The following is a 19,147-nucleotide window of genomic DNA, read 5'->3' as shown; positions in this document are numbered from 1 at the left end:
ATTTTTTTTTTTTAAATCTTCTATCGCATTGGTATTTCATGGCACTGGAGAGAGAGCAAAATAAAACTTACGGTTCTGGGATTTATTCATAAATAAGAGAACCACGATCCCATGGCAGTTTTTAGTGACACACATTCAGAAATAACTGGCACAAAGACATAACATAGTGCTTAACAGCATTGACCTCTTACAAGACAAAAATGGTGATTAGTAAGAAACAATGTTGGTTGTTCAGTGTCATCACTTTTTACAAAGATTCACTATTTCCAATAAGTCAAAGGCCTATGTAATTTGAACACCCAGTGACATGAAAGCAGTCAACCTCTATTTCAGACATGACTGTTATAACTTCTCACCTTTTCCTTGTAGATCAAGTCAAAGCAATAGAGAGGCCTACTGCTGTAAGTCAGGTGACGCGGAACTGTGTACTTTGTCTGCAGCTTCATGCAGAGGAAAGGGGGAGGATAGGGAGACTTGGTTATCAATGATTATCACACATTATTGGCAGTTAGTGACAAATATACCAGTGGATACTAATTTAAATCAGAATACTCTAGTGTTCTTCAAACAATATAGATTTGATCATTTTGAATATTTAAGATAAACAAACCTGCAAACAGGTGCAATGGTTTTCAATAAACCTTTAGCTACTGTGGTTCCATTCCTTTCTTTATAAGAACATGCAGTCCAATTAGTCACATTATGCAGCACATGTTGGAACTTTTAGACGCTAATTTCATTGACTTAATTAAGTCATTTTAAAGAACACTTTGAGGTTGCTTATATTCAAACCTGCAGTGTTGCCAAGTTATGCTACATATGGTTGAAATTAGCATTGGACTGACGAAAGACATTTTCAGTTGAATAATAGTGGTTGGATTTTTTGACTGATTGATTTGTTGATTTTAGTTGAATAATGCAGTCACATGGAAGCACCTCCTGCTGAGTTGAGATCCTTTGTTTATTTACTTGTAAATAAGTTTGTTGAAAACCTTAAAACAGACTTTCATGAGCTGTGATTATTAGATCATAAAAGCCTGACGTGAATGTGTGAGACATGGGGAAACGTTTTAAGGCTTAGGTTAGTTTAAATGTGATGGTGACGCTTTGACTCTGTCACGTCAGTCCTGTAATGATTTTTATCCTGAAGTGCTGAAGTCACTGAACCCAAACATGCTCTGTCAACACCCTTCCCTCTGTGTGCTACATTCCCACACCCCACACAGCCAGGTGCCGTTCCCTGGCACCAAAACCCAAACATTACCAGCCATGCCCATCAACACCAGCTTCACCCACAGCAACTCTGTTTTTTTTTTCTTTTTCTTTTGGACACCTCCCTTTTTCAACAATGTGGCTCCATTCCTTTCTTCATAAGAACATACAGTCCAATGAGTCACATTATGTAGCACATGTTGGAGCTCATGAGATCATTCCATTACTTTAACAAAGCCATTATGAAAAAGCTTTGAGGTGTTGCTCGTTGTTACTACATTTAACCCTGCATTGTTGCCATGTTATGCCACATATGGTTGAAAACAGCATTGGGCTGTCACTGATCAAAGACATTTTTAGTTGAATAATAGTGGTAGGATTTCTCTGACTGATTGATTAGTTTATTTATTAGAATAGCACAGTCATGTAGAAGCACTTCCTGCTTGCTGCTTACTAAACATTTGCTGGAGTCAGTGTTAGTCAGGACGAATAAAGTCATTTTTAAGGCCAATTCCTAGTAAGTTGAGGTCCCTTGTTTATTGCAAACCATCGCACTGTTTTATGAGCCTGCTCTATTGTGCTTTGTAAGATCACTGGAACCTGTTGCACATTACAAAAACAGAAACTTTAGTCCACCATTGCGAGTGAGCTAACCACAGAGCAGCACAAAAAACATACTCAGCAGCCGACAGTTTCTATTAAGGATATTCACGCTGCTGCAAATCCTGTGCAAACATTCTAGAGACAGCAGCCTTACACTAACACAACACTCTTGTTTGATATTATAGGGAACAATGAAGCTCACTGTACAATACAGCACTGGAAACTAACAGGGATACAAGCTACAGTACATTTTCTTGTAGGCTTGTAGGAGTGTGGAGCTAGTGCTGCACATAGGAAAACACAAATAACACAGACATTGGTAGGTGCTGAATATATATGACTAATATTGGGGTTACAGGCAAAAAACTTAACATCCTTAGTTATTGTGATTCCAGACGTGATAGTCAATGATCAGTTCCAATAAGAACAATTGACTCAATGGCTTTAACCACATAAAAACACAACTACTGATTTGAAAATGCCAAATATTCTGAAATAGCAGTTGAAACACAATTACAGAAAGAAGTTGAAGTGGTGGATAAAATGTAAAAATAAAAGTCAGTGTAAGTCATACAGGTGTAATTAATGACTGACTGACTCAATCCACATAAAAAGATTTAAAAATAAGGAATTAACCAAACATTTTCAACAAAGGCTTAAACGGCCAATACTTTTACTACTTGAGCAAGAAGTGACAGCTGTTAACACACTGTTGTAAACTCAACTATTGCCTGATTTTCTCCTTCATCACTGAGCTGTGATTGAAATAGTTGTCCCCATCCTACAAGGTTTCCAAAGTTTGTTTCAGGTCTGTCGTCCTGTGAGGAATTTCCAGCTCATCTTGGTTCCAAACACTTGTGGTTAGATTAAGTTGTCATCAGCAGCAGAGCCAACTGGACATGCTGCAGTGAAAGAACAAATTTGTCTCGTAGTAGCCTGGTGGTAGTTGGAGACATTAACATTAGTTGTAACAAGCTGCAAAAAAAGATGGGCCATACCCTGCTTATTAATGAGGGGAAGCGGTGATGAAATGAAATCATCCTCAGATTATGGAAATAATCATGCTGTTTGGAGGAACACTGTGGCCTTGTTTTGCCTCTGGTTTGAGGACACGAACTGTCTTCTTGTCTGCTCAGGTGAATTGAGTTTGCTGTGGATAAGAGTTGTTTATCTAACTAAGACAGGGGTGCAATGAAATTTGGTCCATTCCAAGAGGATGTGCTAGTGTACCAGTAATTATAGAGCAGCAGGGGTAGAGAAAATATACACAAAATTGACTGTCTGGGAAGAACATAATGTTGGCACAAAAAAATATTTTACTACTCTAGCTAAATTAGAAAAGTCCCTAATGTTTGAACAAATATATTTACTTGTCAAGCTGAAGAACAGTTAAGGTTGTGTGTGTACCTGAATGAAATTTATGAATTCATTATTTGACTCAAAACCATGCCTGCACCAAAATAAACAACAAAGAAAGCAAAATATGGCTGAGCAGGTGTGGCAGTGAAAAACTGCTATAATCATGTTCATATTCAGATTGAAACACTCATCATGTAACGTTCAACATTCACCCCTGTGAGAACATAATTACGACTAGAAAAAGTGAAACCAATCCTACAACATTTTTTGTCAACTGAAAGAAACTATTGTAGATTAGTACACAATAACAATCTGCATCACCCCTTTGTCATTTTTCCCACAGGTTATCGACTCACTGGGTGTCATGATATACAAAGCTCTGGACTATGGCCTCAAAGAAAACGAGGAGCGTGAACTCAGCCCGCCGCTGGAGCATCTGATTGATATGATGACCAACATTCAAGAAACTGAGAGCGACCCCTGTCCTGACGAGGGCTATGAGGCCACTGAAGAGGAGGATGAGTGCGAGGAAGAGGAGGGGGAAGAGGAGCTCGTCTCTGCCACCACCACTGGCACAGTCAGCAGCATTCGCAGCTATCAAGATATCATCACGGTGGGTAGTTTTGATGCACGTGTTCTGATATACCTGGTGCATTCTGAATTCCTTGCATGCAAACTGAAGCGCAATGCATCGATTGTGAGTTATGACAAATTGCTTGTATTTGGTTGCAAATGAGAGTTTAGTTTGTCCACCAGTCTCCATGGGTGCATCAAGTCTGTGCAAAACAAAAGTGGAATCCTTGCACTGAAATAATTTCCTGCAGCATTTCAATCAGTCATGGAACTAGGGATCAGGCTGATGAAGATCCACAATGGATGGAAATGGTGCAGTGAATTATTGAAGTCACTATAGGCATATTAAACATGCAGATTCTTTTTTATCCTGCATGTGTTTGAAAACTGAACTGCCTGGATGTACGCGTATTTTTTCCCCCTTTTTCCACATTTTTACATTAGGTTAACAAAACAGTGCATCCAAAACATAATCACCTCAACCCAAAATAAATTCTCCTGATAGGGGCTGTCACGCTGTAAATTCCCTAAGTAGCTTCTGTATATGAGACTGGTAATTATAGCTATGTAAACACACTGGTATTTGGGGAATAGGCTTAGAAACTTTCACAGCCTGTTCCCTCCATATAATGAACCCGGTGTAGAACACAAATGTTAGGTCTGTTTGTGGCCAGTGTAGGTCTAGCCTGGCCTCTAATTCCCCCAACAATGATTCTCTTGAGTGTGACCTGCAACATGTTGGTATGACATGGCTAGATTAGGTAACTGCACATTCCTGACCAACCTCCTTCGTTCCTTGTACTCTGTTGTTCTATCAGACAGAGGTGGGTTGGGTCGGTGAGGGTTTGGCGAGATGTGAAGCTGACTAAAGATGACAGGAGTGGCTAGCGAAGCGTCTCTCTAAGGCAGGAATAATGAGACGTTGAATGTGCTGAATGGGTTCTCTCAATGTTTTAGTGAAATGGAGTGAACTGAGGAGTGGCTCCATGAGCTGTCATCCTCTTACCAAAGCTGTCAATCTATTTTGTGGTGAAGATTGCACCCCAAATTTCACACACAATGAGTCATCAGTTTGACACCACATCTGCAAACTGTGACATTGGCACGTACTGTTGTTCACCCACACTTCTGCCTTCATATTTTGTAATAAATATGTTTTTGTGCTTGATAAAGATCATTGTTTTTAGCAGAAACAGTGGAAACCACTGATTCAGTGGTATTTTTAGCATGTCAGTAAATACTCTCCCAGCTCAGGTGTTATTTTACCTGTGAAGTTCCCCTTAAGTCACAAGGAAGAAGACGCTTTCGGTTGAGTCAGACATTCCTGTGGCTTGCCAAGCCCATCAAGAGAGCATGCAAATATGTCATTCATCTGGTTTCTTCCTTTGTGTTGCTAGAGATAGTGTGACAGCTGTTCAATTACTCTGACAGGCAGCCTTTAGTATCATAACAATCACTGTCAAATACCGTGAGGGTCAGATCTAGGTGCTTGGGTGATGCTTGTCAGACAGTGTTGCTGCGACTGGACAAGCAGGTCCATGTCATAAAATTTGGCACAAACATTCCTACCTCCCTCAGGATGAATTGCGATCACTTTTCCCAGACTTTCCATCTGGTACAATCATCAGGCCAAAATTTTGATTTGACCAATGATTTAGTTTATCTGCAAAATTTAATGATATTGCCATTTGCTTCAGGTATACTTTATTAATAATGCGCTAATAACACACTGAACTGAGATGAGTAAGTGAGACATTATACCTGCTAAACATCAGAGTGTTAGACCGTGTACGTTAGCATTTGCCCAAAGCACAGCTGTGCCTGAGCTGCTAGCATGGTTTTAGACTACTCTTTTTAGTACATTATTTTGGTTTGTTGGAAAGCCAATGATTTTAAGAGATGGAAATGAAAGCCTGTAGTAGGTTTGTAGTTGAGTCTAACATGGTCATATTTTCAGAACATTTTTGACTAAATGATGGAATGGGGAAAAGGAAAACAATACCAAAAAGGAAAGGTTTTTGGATTACAGCGATGTTGGGAAAACTGCAGACTGAAAATGGCTCAAACTGTAATAAATAATTGCTTTAGCTATATGAGATGTCTGTATGCACCAGTGTGTAAGATGCTAAAATATGTACTTTAAGTTGGCTATGTTTAATTAATGTTTGTTCCATAAGTGACCATACATACATACATACATACATACATACATGTAACCCATTCCTTTTCTTTTCACCCCTTTAGCTATGTTCTTCCCACCTGCCCAGCCCATCAGACGCTCCCAGTCATTACCAGGCTGTGTGTCGGGCTCTCTATGCCGAGACCAGGGAACTGCACACCTTCCTGGAAAAGATCAAGAGCGCCAAGGAGGTAAGAAACTGTAGCACCCTCCCTCTGTGAGGTATTGCTAAATCAAATGAGTGTAAGTCACAGTCAAGCAGAAACACAAACAATTCTATCTGCTCGCCCACTTGAATCTTTTTTTTTTTCCATAATAATTGATACTTAATATGATGTGAGTCTTGTACACCTTTTTAAGAAAGAATGATTTATTTCAACACTTGCTTATAATAATTGTCACTCATCCATATTCCCAGAGTCAGGTAATTTTGTCCATGAATCATACTCAGAATGTCTGACTCATTTGCACGTCAGAAACCTGTCGAAATATGGAAAGCAAAGGGAAAAAGTGTATTTAAAGGCACAGCACAGACAAAGGGATATGAGAAAGTACCCAACTCTCTTGTCCGTGGTATTTGCCATTCTGCTTTGGTATGCGGATTGGCTGTGTAGAAATCAGTGGTTAAATTAGGATCTGTTAGGCCAACAGGATTTCTATTGCCAGGAATAGAAAATACCAGAGCGGTGCCCAGAAACAGCACAATAACAGCAAAACAGCCCATAAAAGTGGTGATGGTCAGGAAGGATTGAGACTTTGCTTGACCTCCTCGTCAGGCCAACTGAGCACTCAGCCAAACTTGATCTGGCATCAGTACACTAGCTAACTGGCAGACTGATTCCTGCAAATGAAGTATAAGTACTGAAGTAATGGAGTATGATTAATGAGGGATCCCCCATAGAGATTGTGCTTCTTAAGCAACTGTTAACCAAGATGTGCCAGAGTTCACTATTTTTTAATTAATGTCACAGTTAAGTGTATAGCTTAATTTCAGAAAATAATGTTGTTATTGGAATTTGTTTTTGCAATTTAATGGTACAAGGTACAAACTGGAAAAAGTAATGTGGATATTTTGTGTGTATAGGTTTAATTTGTTGTGCATAGACGCCATGCTGATGACAGTTGCACCATTCCTGAGGTGTTCTATTGTATTAAATTTGCACCGGAAAATATTGATAAATCCATAATTTTTAATGAACAACATTAAATGCATCATAGAGCCTGTGGGAAAACATTTTCCCTCCCTCACTCATGCATTAGAGATGGACATGGAATTTAACTCCTGTACATACAATAATAAGTGTGTAGAGAAGACAACCACATGACATAGCTTGTCAGACAACATAGCTTTACTGTACGCTGTACACACTGGCTGTGACTTCTGCAGGAGGCACGACTCATGTAAACAATCTTATGTAACATATGGTTATAGAGTCAAGCACTACATTATTTGAGCAATTTAAGGAGCTTACAGGAGGGAGCCTCCAGCGTACAGGGGCCCTGTTGCATTCCCTTTTGCACTGAATGTTACCAGATAATTGCTAATAAGTAACCATGCACTACCACACACCACACATGCTTACAAATTAAGAGGCTAGTCAGATAGTCTTTCTTTCATTTTCTCTTGCGCTTGTTTTTGCTATTTTCTGGCAGTGCAGATCAACTCTTTCCTGCCTGTCTAGAAATACACTGAAACCTTATTTTTTTAATGAAAAGTGTGAGTGAGAGACAAGTTACATGTGTAAAAAGGTGTAGGATAAGTTGGCAGCAGTATTTAGCTATTAGAAGAGGATCGGGCAGATTAGCCGATTACACTTATGTAGAAGGAATGTGTTCCAGCAATAAACATGGGTGTGTATGAATAGATGTAAAGATGATAAGTATTAAAGCAGCTATGGTTGTTAGCAGAGGATCTTTTGATCTAAAAGTTTAACATTGAGTGATCTTGATTGGTTATGTTTGATTCAGTTATTTTAATTAACCTAAACTGAACTTGAGACAAGAGCCTTTTTAGATTTGTTTATGAAATATGAAGAAGAGTTTGAGTGTGTCTGTAATGAAGACAAACTGGGTCCCTCATTCCAGTCTGAGTGGCTACTTTGTCTTTCCTCAGTCAGTACATTTTAATGTCTTCAGTAAAAAAACAAATTAACCGAAAGGACAGTGGGACAACATGTTAAAAATACACAGAGCAGACTACTTGTTAGCCACGTCCAGGATTGCCACATGCAACTCACTTAGACTGTAAATGTACACATCCAGTACGTCAGTAAGGAGGGTGATTTGACATTTGAAGTCACAGTCACCCAGAACTTCCAATATCTAGCCTGGCAGTGAGGATTCAGCGGACACACATTAATAGCAGTTATTAGTTGGCTATTGACTTCCTCTTTTTCCCCTCTCGTACACTGTCAGTATAGGATGAGACAAGATATCGACACGCTCATGTGAAACAACATCCATTGATCAATTGACTGCTATGACAATATGGGCAGTTTGCCAGTGACCTTTACTTAATCCCAGGCAGCACTGGGAATGCAGTGGTACAACTAGAGCATGTTATAATTTAGAAAACAATTTTTAATTTCTTTCTACCTTTTCCCTCCCCCTCTTTTTATGCCCTTCCTGTCCCTTTTCTTGTCTAGAACCTTCGGAAAATGGAAGGTGAGAAACATGAGGAACCTGTTAAAGACCTAGATGAGCTGCAAAATGCAGACTGGGTAAGAAAAATAACTGCTTTACTACACTGAGCACCACTAGATTTAACTATGTGTCCATGTGTTGGAAGTTACATAACCTTTGCATGCATGTGTTCTGAATATAACTGCAACAGGTATCATTTTTGTTCCCTTTAGGCACGGTTCTGGGTGCAGGTGATGCGAGATCTAAGAAATGGTGTAAAGTTGAAGAAGGTTCAGGAACGCCAGTACAACCCACTGCCCATTGAATACCAGCTCACGCCCTATGAAATGCTGATGGACGACATCCGCTCCAAACGTTACAAGCTGCGAAAAGTCATGGTGGGGATTTCACTGCCCTGCACACGCCCAACATAAGCATTTATTTCTTTTTAGCTGTTTTTATGTTTGTAAAAAGCCAGGATCAAAGTATTACAAAAAGATTATTCTATTGCATTATTTCCTACGTGTGAACATTGAAATCTCAAATGTCTGTTAATAGTCTTGAGTGCATGTGTTTGTAATGCCAGGTGAATGGAGACATCCCCCCGAGGTTAAAGAAGAGCGCACATGAAATTATTCTGGAATTCATCAGGTCACGACCGCCACTCAATCCTGTGAGTAGCACACAACATAGTGCCAATAATCTGTCAGAAGGTTCCCCATTGGTGCAATATTGAGCCTTAGATTTGTATAAGTTTGTATGAGAGTATATAGCATTCAGTACACAGTACTCAGATCAGGTCAGATCAAAACATTTAGAGACTGACTGATATGATAATGATCAGCTAAATGTCATCTCAATCTCACAGTCAAGTGCTCTCTCCTTTGCTTGTCATTGCAGGTCTCAGCCCGTAAACTGAAACCCCACCCTCCCCGACCCCGGAGCCTCCATGAGCGACTGCTCGAGGACATTAAAGCTGAAAGGAAGCTCAGGCCGGTCTCACCGGACATGATCCGCAGAAGCCGTCTGGGTGAGACATTGATACAGACTTGATGATGTTTATATCCTATAAATAAATATAACTGTTCAGCACTCCCCTGGACAGAACTCTCTCCAATAACTGTACTTTTTGTTCAAACTAAACCTTTTTGTTCTATCTGAAGAGAAGCCTCGGTTGTTTCTAATCTGACTGTGTGAGTGTGGCTGTTAACCCTCTGCTGCTCTTTATGAACCTCCACTCAGGACAAAAACCATTAACCATGACTTAATCATTCCTAACCGCATCCATCATGATTACGCTAACAGCCCTCTTCCAACATTGATCTGTTCACTTCATCAGGAGTGTCAAAGTGTTTAAATAAGGATAACGCTGACTGCAGCTGTGAGCCTTCAGTTGTTTGTTAGACCTGCACTGCTACCGTTGTCTTCACTGACAAATGTTCTCTTGGACTGACGATTCTCTGGTTTTAACTCCATTGACATTTACAATAATATAATTCTATTATATAATGCTGCCTTTTGTGGTTTTCCTTATAAAACCCAGCAGTGCATAAGAGGTCATTTTGGTATCTGGTGGTCATAATTAGCCAATTAGAGATAATGTTTTAAACCATTAAAGGCTTTAATCAAATAAAAACATCAAATATTTTGCCAGTCAGTACCATAGTGTGCTTCTACACAAGATGCCTTTTGTTGAGGGCTTTAGGAGGATAACAATCAGCAGTTGTTGCATAATCATACATATGAGCTGTACAGTATTTGTGAAGGACTTTCTGAAAACTTAGATTTTTATATAGAGTATATTATTTTTAGGAACATTCTATTTTTGTGAATGATACAATTTATAAACTTGATGATTCATTGACGTCATCATCCATTTTAACTCTCATGGATTTCTTTTTCTCCTTGCCTCCATTTCCTTTCTTTCAAACACGGGCATATCTGTCAGTCATGCGACCTCTTAGCATGTCTTACAGTTTTGACTCATCAGGTAAAGTTGAACATCACCTGTTGTGTTCCTGCTGTTGTTCCTTATGTTTCATTCCAGGCTATTTTTAGGGTTAGCTCACTCTCACTTCTCCCTGATCTAAACACACACACCTTGTGGTTTTTTTTTTTTTTTTTTTCATGCTTCCATCGTAGAAATTATGTGTGTGACACACTGCTGTCACTCACTGGCTGTATCATAACACACGCCCACTCTCCCCGGTGAAAGGATGGGATCAGCACAGTGCAGCTTAATGTCAAGCAGTGTGAAACTGTCATCCTGCCTAGAGGCAAAATATAAACATACTGCTTCAAAAGAGCAGGACTTCTGTATTTTAGGTATGTTATGAATGGTATAAATATACCAGTGTTTGAAATGTCCTGGGTAGTAGCTACTCACAGTGACTGTGGTCTAGTTGATGAGGCATCGCCGTGGAGCCTGAGCCAGTAGCGTGAGATTACAGATCATCACTGTCTCTCTACAGCCAGTCTGCCCTGCTTGTCACCCTAATCCGCTCTCACTGTGGAATATGAAAAATTACATAACACTGGTGTCAGCAGCCCCCCTCAGATAAATATTTGAATGGCAGATGATCGTCTGAATGTAGGACTCCAGTTCACAGGACGGCCATAATCCAGATGGACATACGGGAATAATCTTTTTTTTTTTTTTTTTTTTTTTTGTGCTGCGGCTCATCATCTTTCTTTGCTCCCCTGGCACTTCCCGGCACTTCCCATCACTTCCCTCTCCCTCTGTGCTTTCCAGCTATGCACAAAGCATCTATTTGTGAGTGTAGCCCCCTCATTCACACCTGGTCTGACAGATGCTTGTTGCCGTCATGCCCTCCCTGTGGTACCAGTCTGGTGTTAGGGATGAAAATATTCATGTCCGTGTGGTCCTGCTGAAGGCTGTATTCTCATAACTCCTTTACAGGTGCAGGGAAAAGCATCAGCACCCCTCAGGACTTGTTCCGAAGCTCAGGTAAAGTACACATGAAGCAGTGTCTCATGGTATAAAATCGGCATTAGTGGTGTGACCTATTGCTTTGGCAAGAACTTTGTAACACAATACACGTAAGGGTTGTCAGTCTTGTTTGACTGAGGAGAAAATCTGTAACGTTGGCATGTGCTGTGGCTTTGTCCTGTCCAACATGTGGACTGCGTATACGGACTCTGTGGTATCATATAGTTACAATACAAAGACGCCCATAGTTTACACAGGAGGCATGATGGCCGGCTGTTCAGATAAGGAAAAAGTTCACAATGATTTATGATTCACTAAACCAAAATCATCTTCAGTTTGTCAGAAGCTATGATCCTCTCCTCTTGACTGACTGTTCTATCTCTGACCTACAGACACTCCTGATGCACCCAGGAAGTTGGCTGGCAGCACCCAATCTCTGGCCAGTGGCACCACGGGACCCAATCAAAGTGGAGTGCAGCCACTTAGCCAGAGGAAGAGGCTCCTCAGGGCGCCCACGCTGGCTGAGCTGGACAGCTCGGAATCGGATGTAAGATGTTTGCTGTGCTCATAAGATGATCACTTTACTGCTTTACTCAGTGCTTTGAGATCGAAAGTCTAAATGGTTTGATTGCATAAAAAAGGTTATTTTTCAATTCAGCAGCTTCAAACATGTTGATGCAGCATAACTGGTTCTACAAGAAGACAATTAAACCCTAATATTTTTGCCACTCTGTTATCCTGCCTACAGCAAGATAACTTTCAAAAAGGTTTGAAAGAGACACATAGCACAGAAATGATCAGTTTACAGGTAATTTGTGTTTTTTTTTGTTGTTATTTCCGAAGACATGAATTTTCTAAAATTCACTTATTTTAACAGGCATTTCAAAAGTAGTGCTGAAATTATCTTGAAGACAAACAGCTTGTTAATATTTATTAGGGAAATTGGACTGAATTGAGTATGTGTAATTTTCTGGGTGACAGGAGGAGCCCACCCGAAGCAGCTCCAGTATGTCCACGTCTTTGATGGAGGACACGTCACCTGAGTCTGTCATAGGGAAGAAGGGTAAGAGGTTACCTTGAACATACTGTAACATATTATATTGTACCTTTTGCCGAAGGTTGCCGATGTTCACTCTTTAGCTGCCTTTTAATGCACTCCTCTGTTTGACCCATGTCTCTAGTTCCTCCAAAGTTCCTGCCTGTCTCTGCCACCCCACAGCCAGACAAGCGTCAGTCTCCACAGAGACGGCACTCTATCGAGAAGGAGACCCCCACCAGTGTCCGCCCCTTTTTGCCTCCATCCAAACAGAGCTCCAAGTCTTTGGTACATTCACTATTTGAACTATGTTTATTGGATTAACCATCAAGGCCTGAATGAATGAAGGTTGATGACAGATCTTTAACCTCCCACATTGCATCAAAACAGATTTCACTGCATCAGTTGTACACTCACCTTAGATTATTAAACTAAGATGGTATATTACACTCTTTATTGGTTTAACTAAGATTATCCTCGTATCTGGTCAGTCATGATTACAGCAGTCTGCACAGTGATAAAATATAACTAAATACAAAGCAGAATATATGTGGTTACATTTATGTGAATGGCAGAGTTTAGTCATAAACATGGACATCACATATAATTTGAATGAATGTGGGTACATCTACCAACAACACTGGACGTACAATATACGTCTGTTGAATTTACTCCTGTCCTGTGACTGGTCATTTGTTTGCCATGAGGTCATTGGTTCTGTGAGTAACTCTGTGCTGGTCGTATGATTCTAGTGAGGTTGATGGATGTAATTGAAACCACAGGACAGGCCGCTGTACGAGGAGGATTTAGATGGAATTAGTTCATTCTCACCACTTGCTAGTTTAATGGCAGACCTCTGGCGCCCAACCAGGGGCCCGAAAGTTGTCACATCAGACGAATTCACTTGAAACACTGGAGCAGACCGTTCTCACAGGCGTAACTTGATTATAAATTTTTATCTCCTACTTAAAACTAGTGACCATTTATCTTGCATTGCTAATTTAAAGATGATCCAGAGGAAAGTTAATATTGAGTGCCACTGGTTGTATGTAAATTTACTTAACATTTTTACTTTAAACTTTATTACTTTGATACATCCTGTCTGGCCTCTTATAAATGAGAATAATTAAACTTATTTGTGACTGTTTGAGGTAGTCAAGAGAAAATATTTACTGTCTTTTGCCAGAAGCCATGATTCTTTTCATTTCTTCTCTTTTCTTGACACAAGCACATGCTCAAGCATGCTTCGCCTTTCACATAGTTACCAGGAGTCAAGGTTCTCTAGTAAATGTAAAACAGTAAGATCTTTGTTGTAGCTCTCCTCCTCTTGTGGTACTCATATCTCATTAATGTGTTTACATTGGTTGTCTGCCTTATCCTCAAGACTTACTTGCAGTCAATTTCTATTTTGTAATAATGCTGCAGCTGATGGCGGATCCCAGTGCCAAGGTAACTTGGTCAAAATCCTGTCTATCCATCACCATCCATTTTTTAAAGTTTTTTGTTTCTTTTATAGAAGTTTTTTTTTTAAGTTTTTTTTTCCTTTTATAGCTTCACAGCTATCGCAAAGAGGTACACAAGTTAGGGGGCACACAGGAGAGACGATTATGGGGAAGACTAGCAGGGACGTGTAAAATGTAGTTCTGCACCATTAGTAGACACCGGCTGTGATCCATGGTGTCCATGAAGGAGCAGAGAAATTAAATCATGAGATAAAGGCTACCATCTCAGTGAACTGTTTTCCTGTTGAGATGACACTGTCAGATGATTTTTCAATCATGAGACTGGCTTCTGTTTGGTATCAAATTAAATTTCATGCAACATATGAAATGAAACAACAGCTCATAAGCTCATGTAGGGAGAGAGTTTATGAAATAATGTATGAATTATAATGCAGATTTTTGTGACTCCCCCAAAACTGTAGTTAACCTTGTGTTTTTTGTAGATTTCTAATAGTTTTATAAGTGTCGAACAAACGTGACTGTGAGAAAATGATGTAACTGACAGTTACATCATATCCTCTAATAAGCTCATGCAGGTCTTGTATTAAATTTTATGATACATACTGTATGTGATTAAGTTGTTGGAACATAAGGTCCTTCTTCTGTTTGAATGTCCTGTTCCCTCTGTCTGCTGGTCAGGTGGAAGCCACCAGTGGTGCTCAGGGCACGGTATGTCACTGTTACTGCATATCATCAAACTGAATCATCAAAAGCTCATAACACCATGTGGGAACTCATCCAGAATACTGTGTAATTCAGCAGATCTGTTTTAGATGAATGGGACCTTGAGTCATAACCATTTGTATCTGTGGCATACTAAAAAAAACCTCAGGGAAGGTTTAAAGAAAATAAGATGAGTTGAGAAATAATCAGAACATTTACAGCAGAGACTCACATCAGGTAATCCTGAGTGTAAATGATTAGTTAAAGTTAAGATCTCTGAGCATTTTTTTTACTTCTGTTGAGTTTGACCTTGGGTGCATTAACCTATTAAGTTGAGACAAAAGATAGATGAATAAAGGCTTCCAGCTATGTCACAAATCTCCAGCTTGCAACATGGTGGGGGTCCACTTGCTTGGGTGGGTGGAAATAATGATTTGTAAAACATCTATCTGTATGGAGAACATGCTTGTTATGGTTGTAGTTCTACTAAGACATGTTAGATGTAAATATCAAAATCACCCAGCTGATTTGGATGACTCCCAAATTTATAAATGCAGTTATCTGTTGTCTCATTTTTGTTTATTTTTTAATTTGGACCTGTGGTCAGGAATAAAGTAAATAGAATAATTGAATAAAGGAAACTGATTGCCAAAAGCAGTGGACCACCAACATGGCGGGTGTGTTACATCACCAGGATGCTTTGTATTTGTGTCCATTGTCACACTGTCCTGTCATTGGAAGCATCCTTTATGTATAGGACTATTCTCACCCTCACCATCTCATTGCATGTCTGGTCTTTTGGTTAAGTGGTGTGCGATGGGTGCTTATATTTTGTGGGATTGGATGCCACTGTTTTGCTACACTCACATGGTGTTAGTCTCTCTGGCAGCAGATGCCTTCACTTCTTGCTGTTGCTCTGTTTTGGGGTTGTCCGTTTGCTGAGCTGTGAACATTAAGGGAGTTTGCTAATGTGATGAATCTTTTCTTCCAGGAGGAGTTCTGCTACCCAGTGGAGTGTCTGGCTCTGACGGTGGAGGAGGTGATGCACATCAGACAAGTTCTGGTCAAGGCAGAGCTGGAGAAGTTTCAGCAATACAAAGACATCTACAACGCCCTCAAGAAAGGAAAGGTAGGAAAAAAACAACCTGTAGATTTTGTCTGCAGTCAGGCTAATATTTTCTGACTTATTTAAATGCATCAGATACCATTTACCTCACCTCATTCTCTCCTCTCTAGCTTTGCTTTTCATGTCGGACCAAGAGATTCTCCCTCTTTACCTGGTCCTACACCTGCCAGTTCTGCAAAAGGTAAATTGAATCACTTTTACTGGAACCACTCAACTGAAGTAGAGCAGCTATTCAGTGATCTCTAACTTAACAGTACATTTATATCTTTCACAGGCCAGTGTGTTCCCAGTGCTCAAAAAAGGTAGGAGGCTGTTGACTGATGTATATTTAACACACACACTCATGAGCACTTTTCTGTAAAAGTTGACACTCAGGACACCTGTTGGCTAATCCATGAAAACTGTTTCTACAAATAGTGAATAAGGGGTTTTCATCATTTTGTGTATCTTTGTACCTCAGATGCGGCTGCCATCTAAGCCTTATTGCACCTTGCCAATCTACTCTTTGGGTCCCAGTGCTTTGGCTAAAGAAGAGGCAAGTGGAGTGTCTGCTCCAGCAGAGCCCGAAAAGCACCCGTTTGGGTCTGGACAGAGCCGACACAGCCTACGCAGGAGCGTTTACAAGTATGTTACTGTTGAACTCCCATTTCTTTTTATATACTGAGAAAATATGGTAAAGTGTCAGGCTTGGTGAGGGTAGTTGTTCATTTTGTCTCTCTGTCCTCAGGTTGTCCAAGCACGGAAGCAGTAGCAGCAAAGATGGCCTGTCACAGGATGAGCCAGAGCTGCCTAAGGAGCTGACAGAAGACTGGGTCACCATGGAGGTCTGTGTAGACTGCAAAAAGTTCATCACAGAGATCATCTCCTCCAGCAAGCGCAGCCTGTGCGTGGCCACCAAGCGTGCCCGTCTCAATCGCAAAACCCAATCCTTCTACATGTCGTCGTCTAACTCTGTCAACTTCAGGCCGTCAGAACGCACCATCAATGAGGTGTAGCAAGTAGGACCACCCTGTGCACTTTTGTTCATGCTGAGCTCATTCGATCAATGAAAAAACAAAAAAGAATTCCTCTCTTAATGTAGTTTTGGCACGGACTAGTTCACTGTAGCTTATGGTGAACCGTAAACTGCATTTAACTCCAGTTAAATGGTGATTTTCAAAAAATCTGAAGTGACCATGAAGCCAGGCCGTCCCACCCCAAAGGTAGTGAAGGTTTTTGTACCTTTCCCCCCTCTCAGGAAAAGATGGCACGCTATGATTGGCCATGACTAGTCAGGACTCTGCAGTAGCTGCCAGATAATGATGGACAGCCATGTTTCTATCAGTGGCAGTGGTCTTCAGGACACAGTGGGTAAAATGGTTATTTTGAGCTATTGATGTTGCTATTGTGAATCAGGTAAGAGAATGTATATTTGACTCAAGAGTGGGATCAGGTGACTCAGAAAGCCAAAAGCTGCAGTGATTCATGTAAATAGTATCAAAGCCCGGCCCTAATCTTAGCTATCAACAAGTTTTCCAGTTCCTGTTTACTTGGAGCACTCAGGAAGAACAACCGATTGTCTTTTTGACAGAAATGCACTGTAGAGCCTCCTGTCAGGTCTGCTGGGCTTGATCTCAGCCAGCCCCCTGCCCCTCCTTTATTCTTCCAGCAACAATTATGCCAAATGTTACATCATTCATCTTTTTTTGCCAGTTTAAATGCATATTTACTATTATTACAGAACATGTTGAGGGCATGAGAATGATCAGTTTATATTTCTGGGTGGGGTTTAGCTTTTAGTTATAATGTATATTCAATTCTGTGCCTGGTGCCAAAATGTAATTTTTTCCTTTAAATGCCTTTGTAGTTATGGACCTGTTGTACATATGTGTGATAAACTCAGTGGGGGTACATTTAGGGTAATCCAAGGCTTGGGTTCTTGCCCTTTCATGTTCCAAGCTGGGCAATAGAAGCACAGAAATGTGGGCTATGAATGTGTACATGCTGTATATCTTAACTGTTCCAAATTTAAATTTAATATAAAAAACTGAACTAAGTATAATTTTACCATGTTTTAAGATTTCTGCCTCTGGAGTTTCTTTATTTGAAATTCTTCTCTGAGACCTTTATTATTATTGTTATTATGTTTGTGTCAATGTAATAGTAAGATTTTATTTCTATTGTATAGTTTATAAACTCCTCAGTGTTAAAATACTCCTCTAAATTGCAAATAGCACTTTTATTGGACCAATTAATTGTTTATGTTGGGTTTTTGTCTTAATTAATAATAATTATCAAAATCTTTGTTTTTCACCTCTTGGGCATCCATAGTGCCATTTCCCAGGGTTCCTCATGAATGAAAATGTGTGTGAATGGCAGTGGGTTATTGGAAAGGAAGAATAATGGCTTAGACAAAACACTCCACTGATTTGATTGTAGGCATTTTTAAGTGTATGGCTGTCATTGAATATGCTTTATGAACATTTTATCCTTCACAAAACATAGTCTCACTCATATATACACATATACATACACATACACACATAAACATCTCATGTTCATATAGTGTGTTTTGTAACAGTTGTTAACAAATGGACACAAAGCCTAACCAGCCTGTCATAATAATGCCATTACATAGAACATCTGAGCAATTTTATTTTAGACCTCTGTAAGGAATGTGTGCATGCTGTATTGTGATCTATTTGTTTTTATCAAAGAAACTCTAATAAAATCATGATTCTTATGTTTGACTCAGTTATCCTATTACAGGATGTCAAGCTTGGTGTTGAAATGGATTTTTACAAATGTACAGTACGACAGCACTCAAGTGCAGTCAAGTCATATCAGTCAGCAGAGGGCGATGTAAGGAAATCTTTTACATCACCCTGTTTCCTGAGGGACATCGTGTGGTAGAAGATGTGTGTTGCAGGCATTTTTAGCTGCATCACTTTTCCACATTCAAAATATATGTATTTAAATGGGCTGATAGGCTTATGAAACATAACAAAGTGTTGTCATACAAACGCTCTCTTTGCAAGTGACCTGTTGCAAAAGAATGAAATACTTTACATGGGCTACCTGGAGATCTTCACTTACCTCAGTTTTCATTCCTTTACTTGGTTTCTTGATTTTTATGTAGTTTCTCTCTGATATTAAAAATAAATGAAAGAGGCCATAATCAATGTGATTCTGTTGCTTTATTGTGTCAAAACTGTAAATATCTATTTACTTTAACTCTTAATCTTCAAGCATTATTTGCATTTTAAGAGTACTGAGAGTTTGAGATGATATGTCTGTACAGGCATTTTAGCATTAATGCTCAAAAAGTGAGATGGGCAATGTG

General features: G+C 39.8%; 1 protein-coding gene across 4 annotated transcripts in view; it reads left to right on the top strand.

Moving 5' to 3' along the window:
* Positions 1 to 18,547, top strand: part of spire1a (spire-type actin nucleation factor 1a) — a 29,845-nt gene extending 11,298 nt beyond the window's left edge. The window contains exons 3-18 of one of the 4 annotated variants that reach the window (XM_071499971.1): positions 3,518 to 3,787; positions 5,992 to 6,117; positions 8,572 to 8,646; positions 8,782 to 8,946; positions 9,135 to 9,221; positions 9,449 to 9,578; positions 11,469 to 11,516; positions 11,891 to 12,045; positions 12,480 to 12,561; positions 12,680 to 12,822; positions 14,676 to 14,705; positions 15,691 to 15,828; positions 15,936 to 16,006; positions 16,100 to 16,127; positions 16,286 to 16,449; positions 16,553 to 16,956. In XM_071499971.1, coding sequence (XP_071356072.1) covers positions 3,518 to 3,787; positions 5,992 to 6,117; positions 8,572 to 8,646; positions 8,782 to 8,946; positions 9,135 to 9,221; positions 9,449 to 9,578; positions 11,469 to 11,516; positions 11,891 to 12,045; positions 12,480 to 12,561; positions 12,680 to 12,822; positions 14,676 to 14,705; positions 15,691 to 15,828; positions 15,936 to 16,006; positions 16,100 to 16,127; positions 16,286 to 16,449; positions 16,553 to 16,820 — 1,980 coding nt within the window. In that variant the 3' untranslated portion in view covers positions 16,821 to 16,956. Of the gene's footprint in view, positions 1 to 3,517; positions 3,788 to 5,991; positions 6,118 to 8,571; positions 8,647 to 8,781; positions 8,947 to 9,134; positions 9,222 to 9,448; positions 9,579 to 11,468; positions 11,517 to 11,890; positions 12,046 to 12,479; positions 12,562 to 12,679; positions 12,823 to 14,675; positions 14,706 to 15,690; positions 15,829 to 15,935; positions 16,007 to 16,099; positions 16,128 to 16,285; positions 16,450 to 16,552 lie in introns of all 4 variants that reach the window. The other 3 variants (XM_071499972.1, XM_071499973.1, XM_071499974.1) reach the window with 3 other exon arrangements.
* Positions 18,548 to 19,147: the final 600 nt, after the last annotated feature.

This window comes from Trachinotus anak, unplaced genomic scaffold, assembly GCF_046630095.1.
Source record: "Trachinotus anak isolate AG129_WGS33_773 ecotype Australia unplaced genomic scaffold, CSIRO_AGI_Tana_v1 ptg000016l, whole genome shotgun sequence".
Lineage (NCBI taxonomy): Eukaryota > Metazoa > Chordata > Actinopteri > Carangiformes > Carangidae > Trachinotus > Trachinotus anak.
This window is presented reverse-complemented; position numbering and strand designations above follow the sequence as displayed.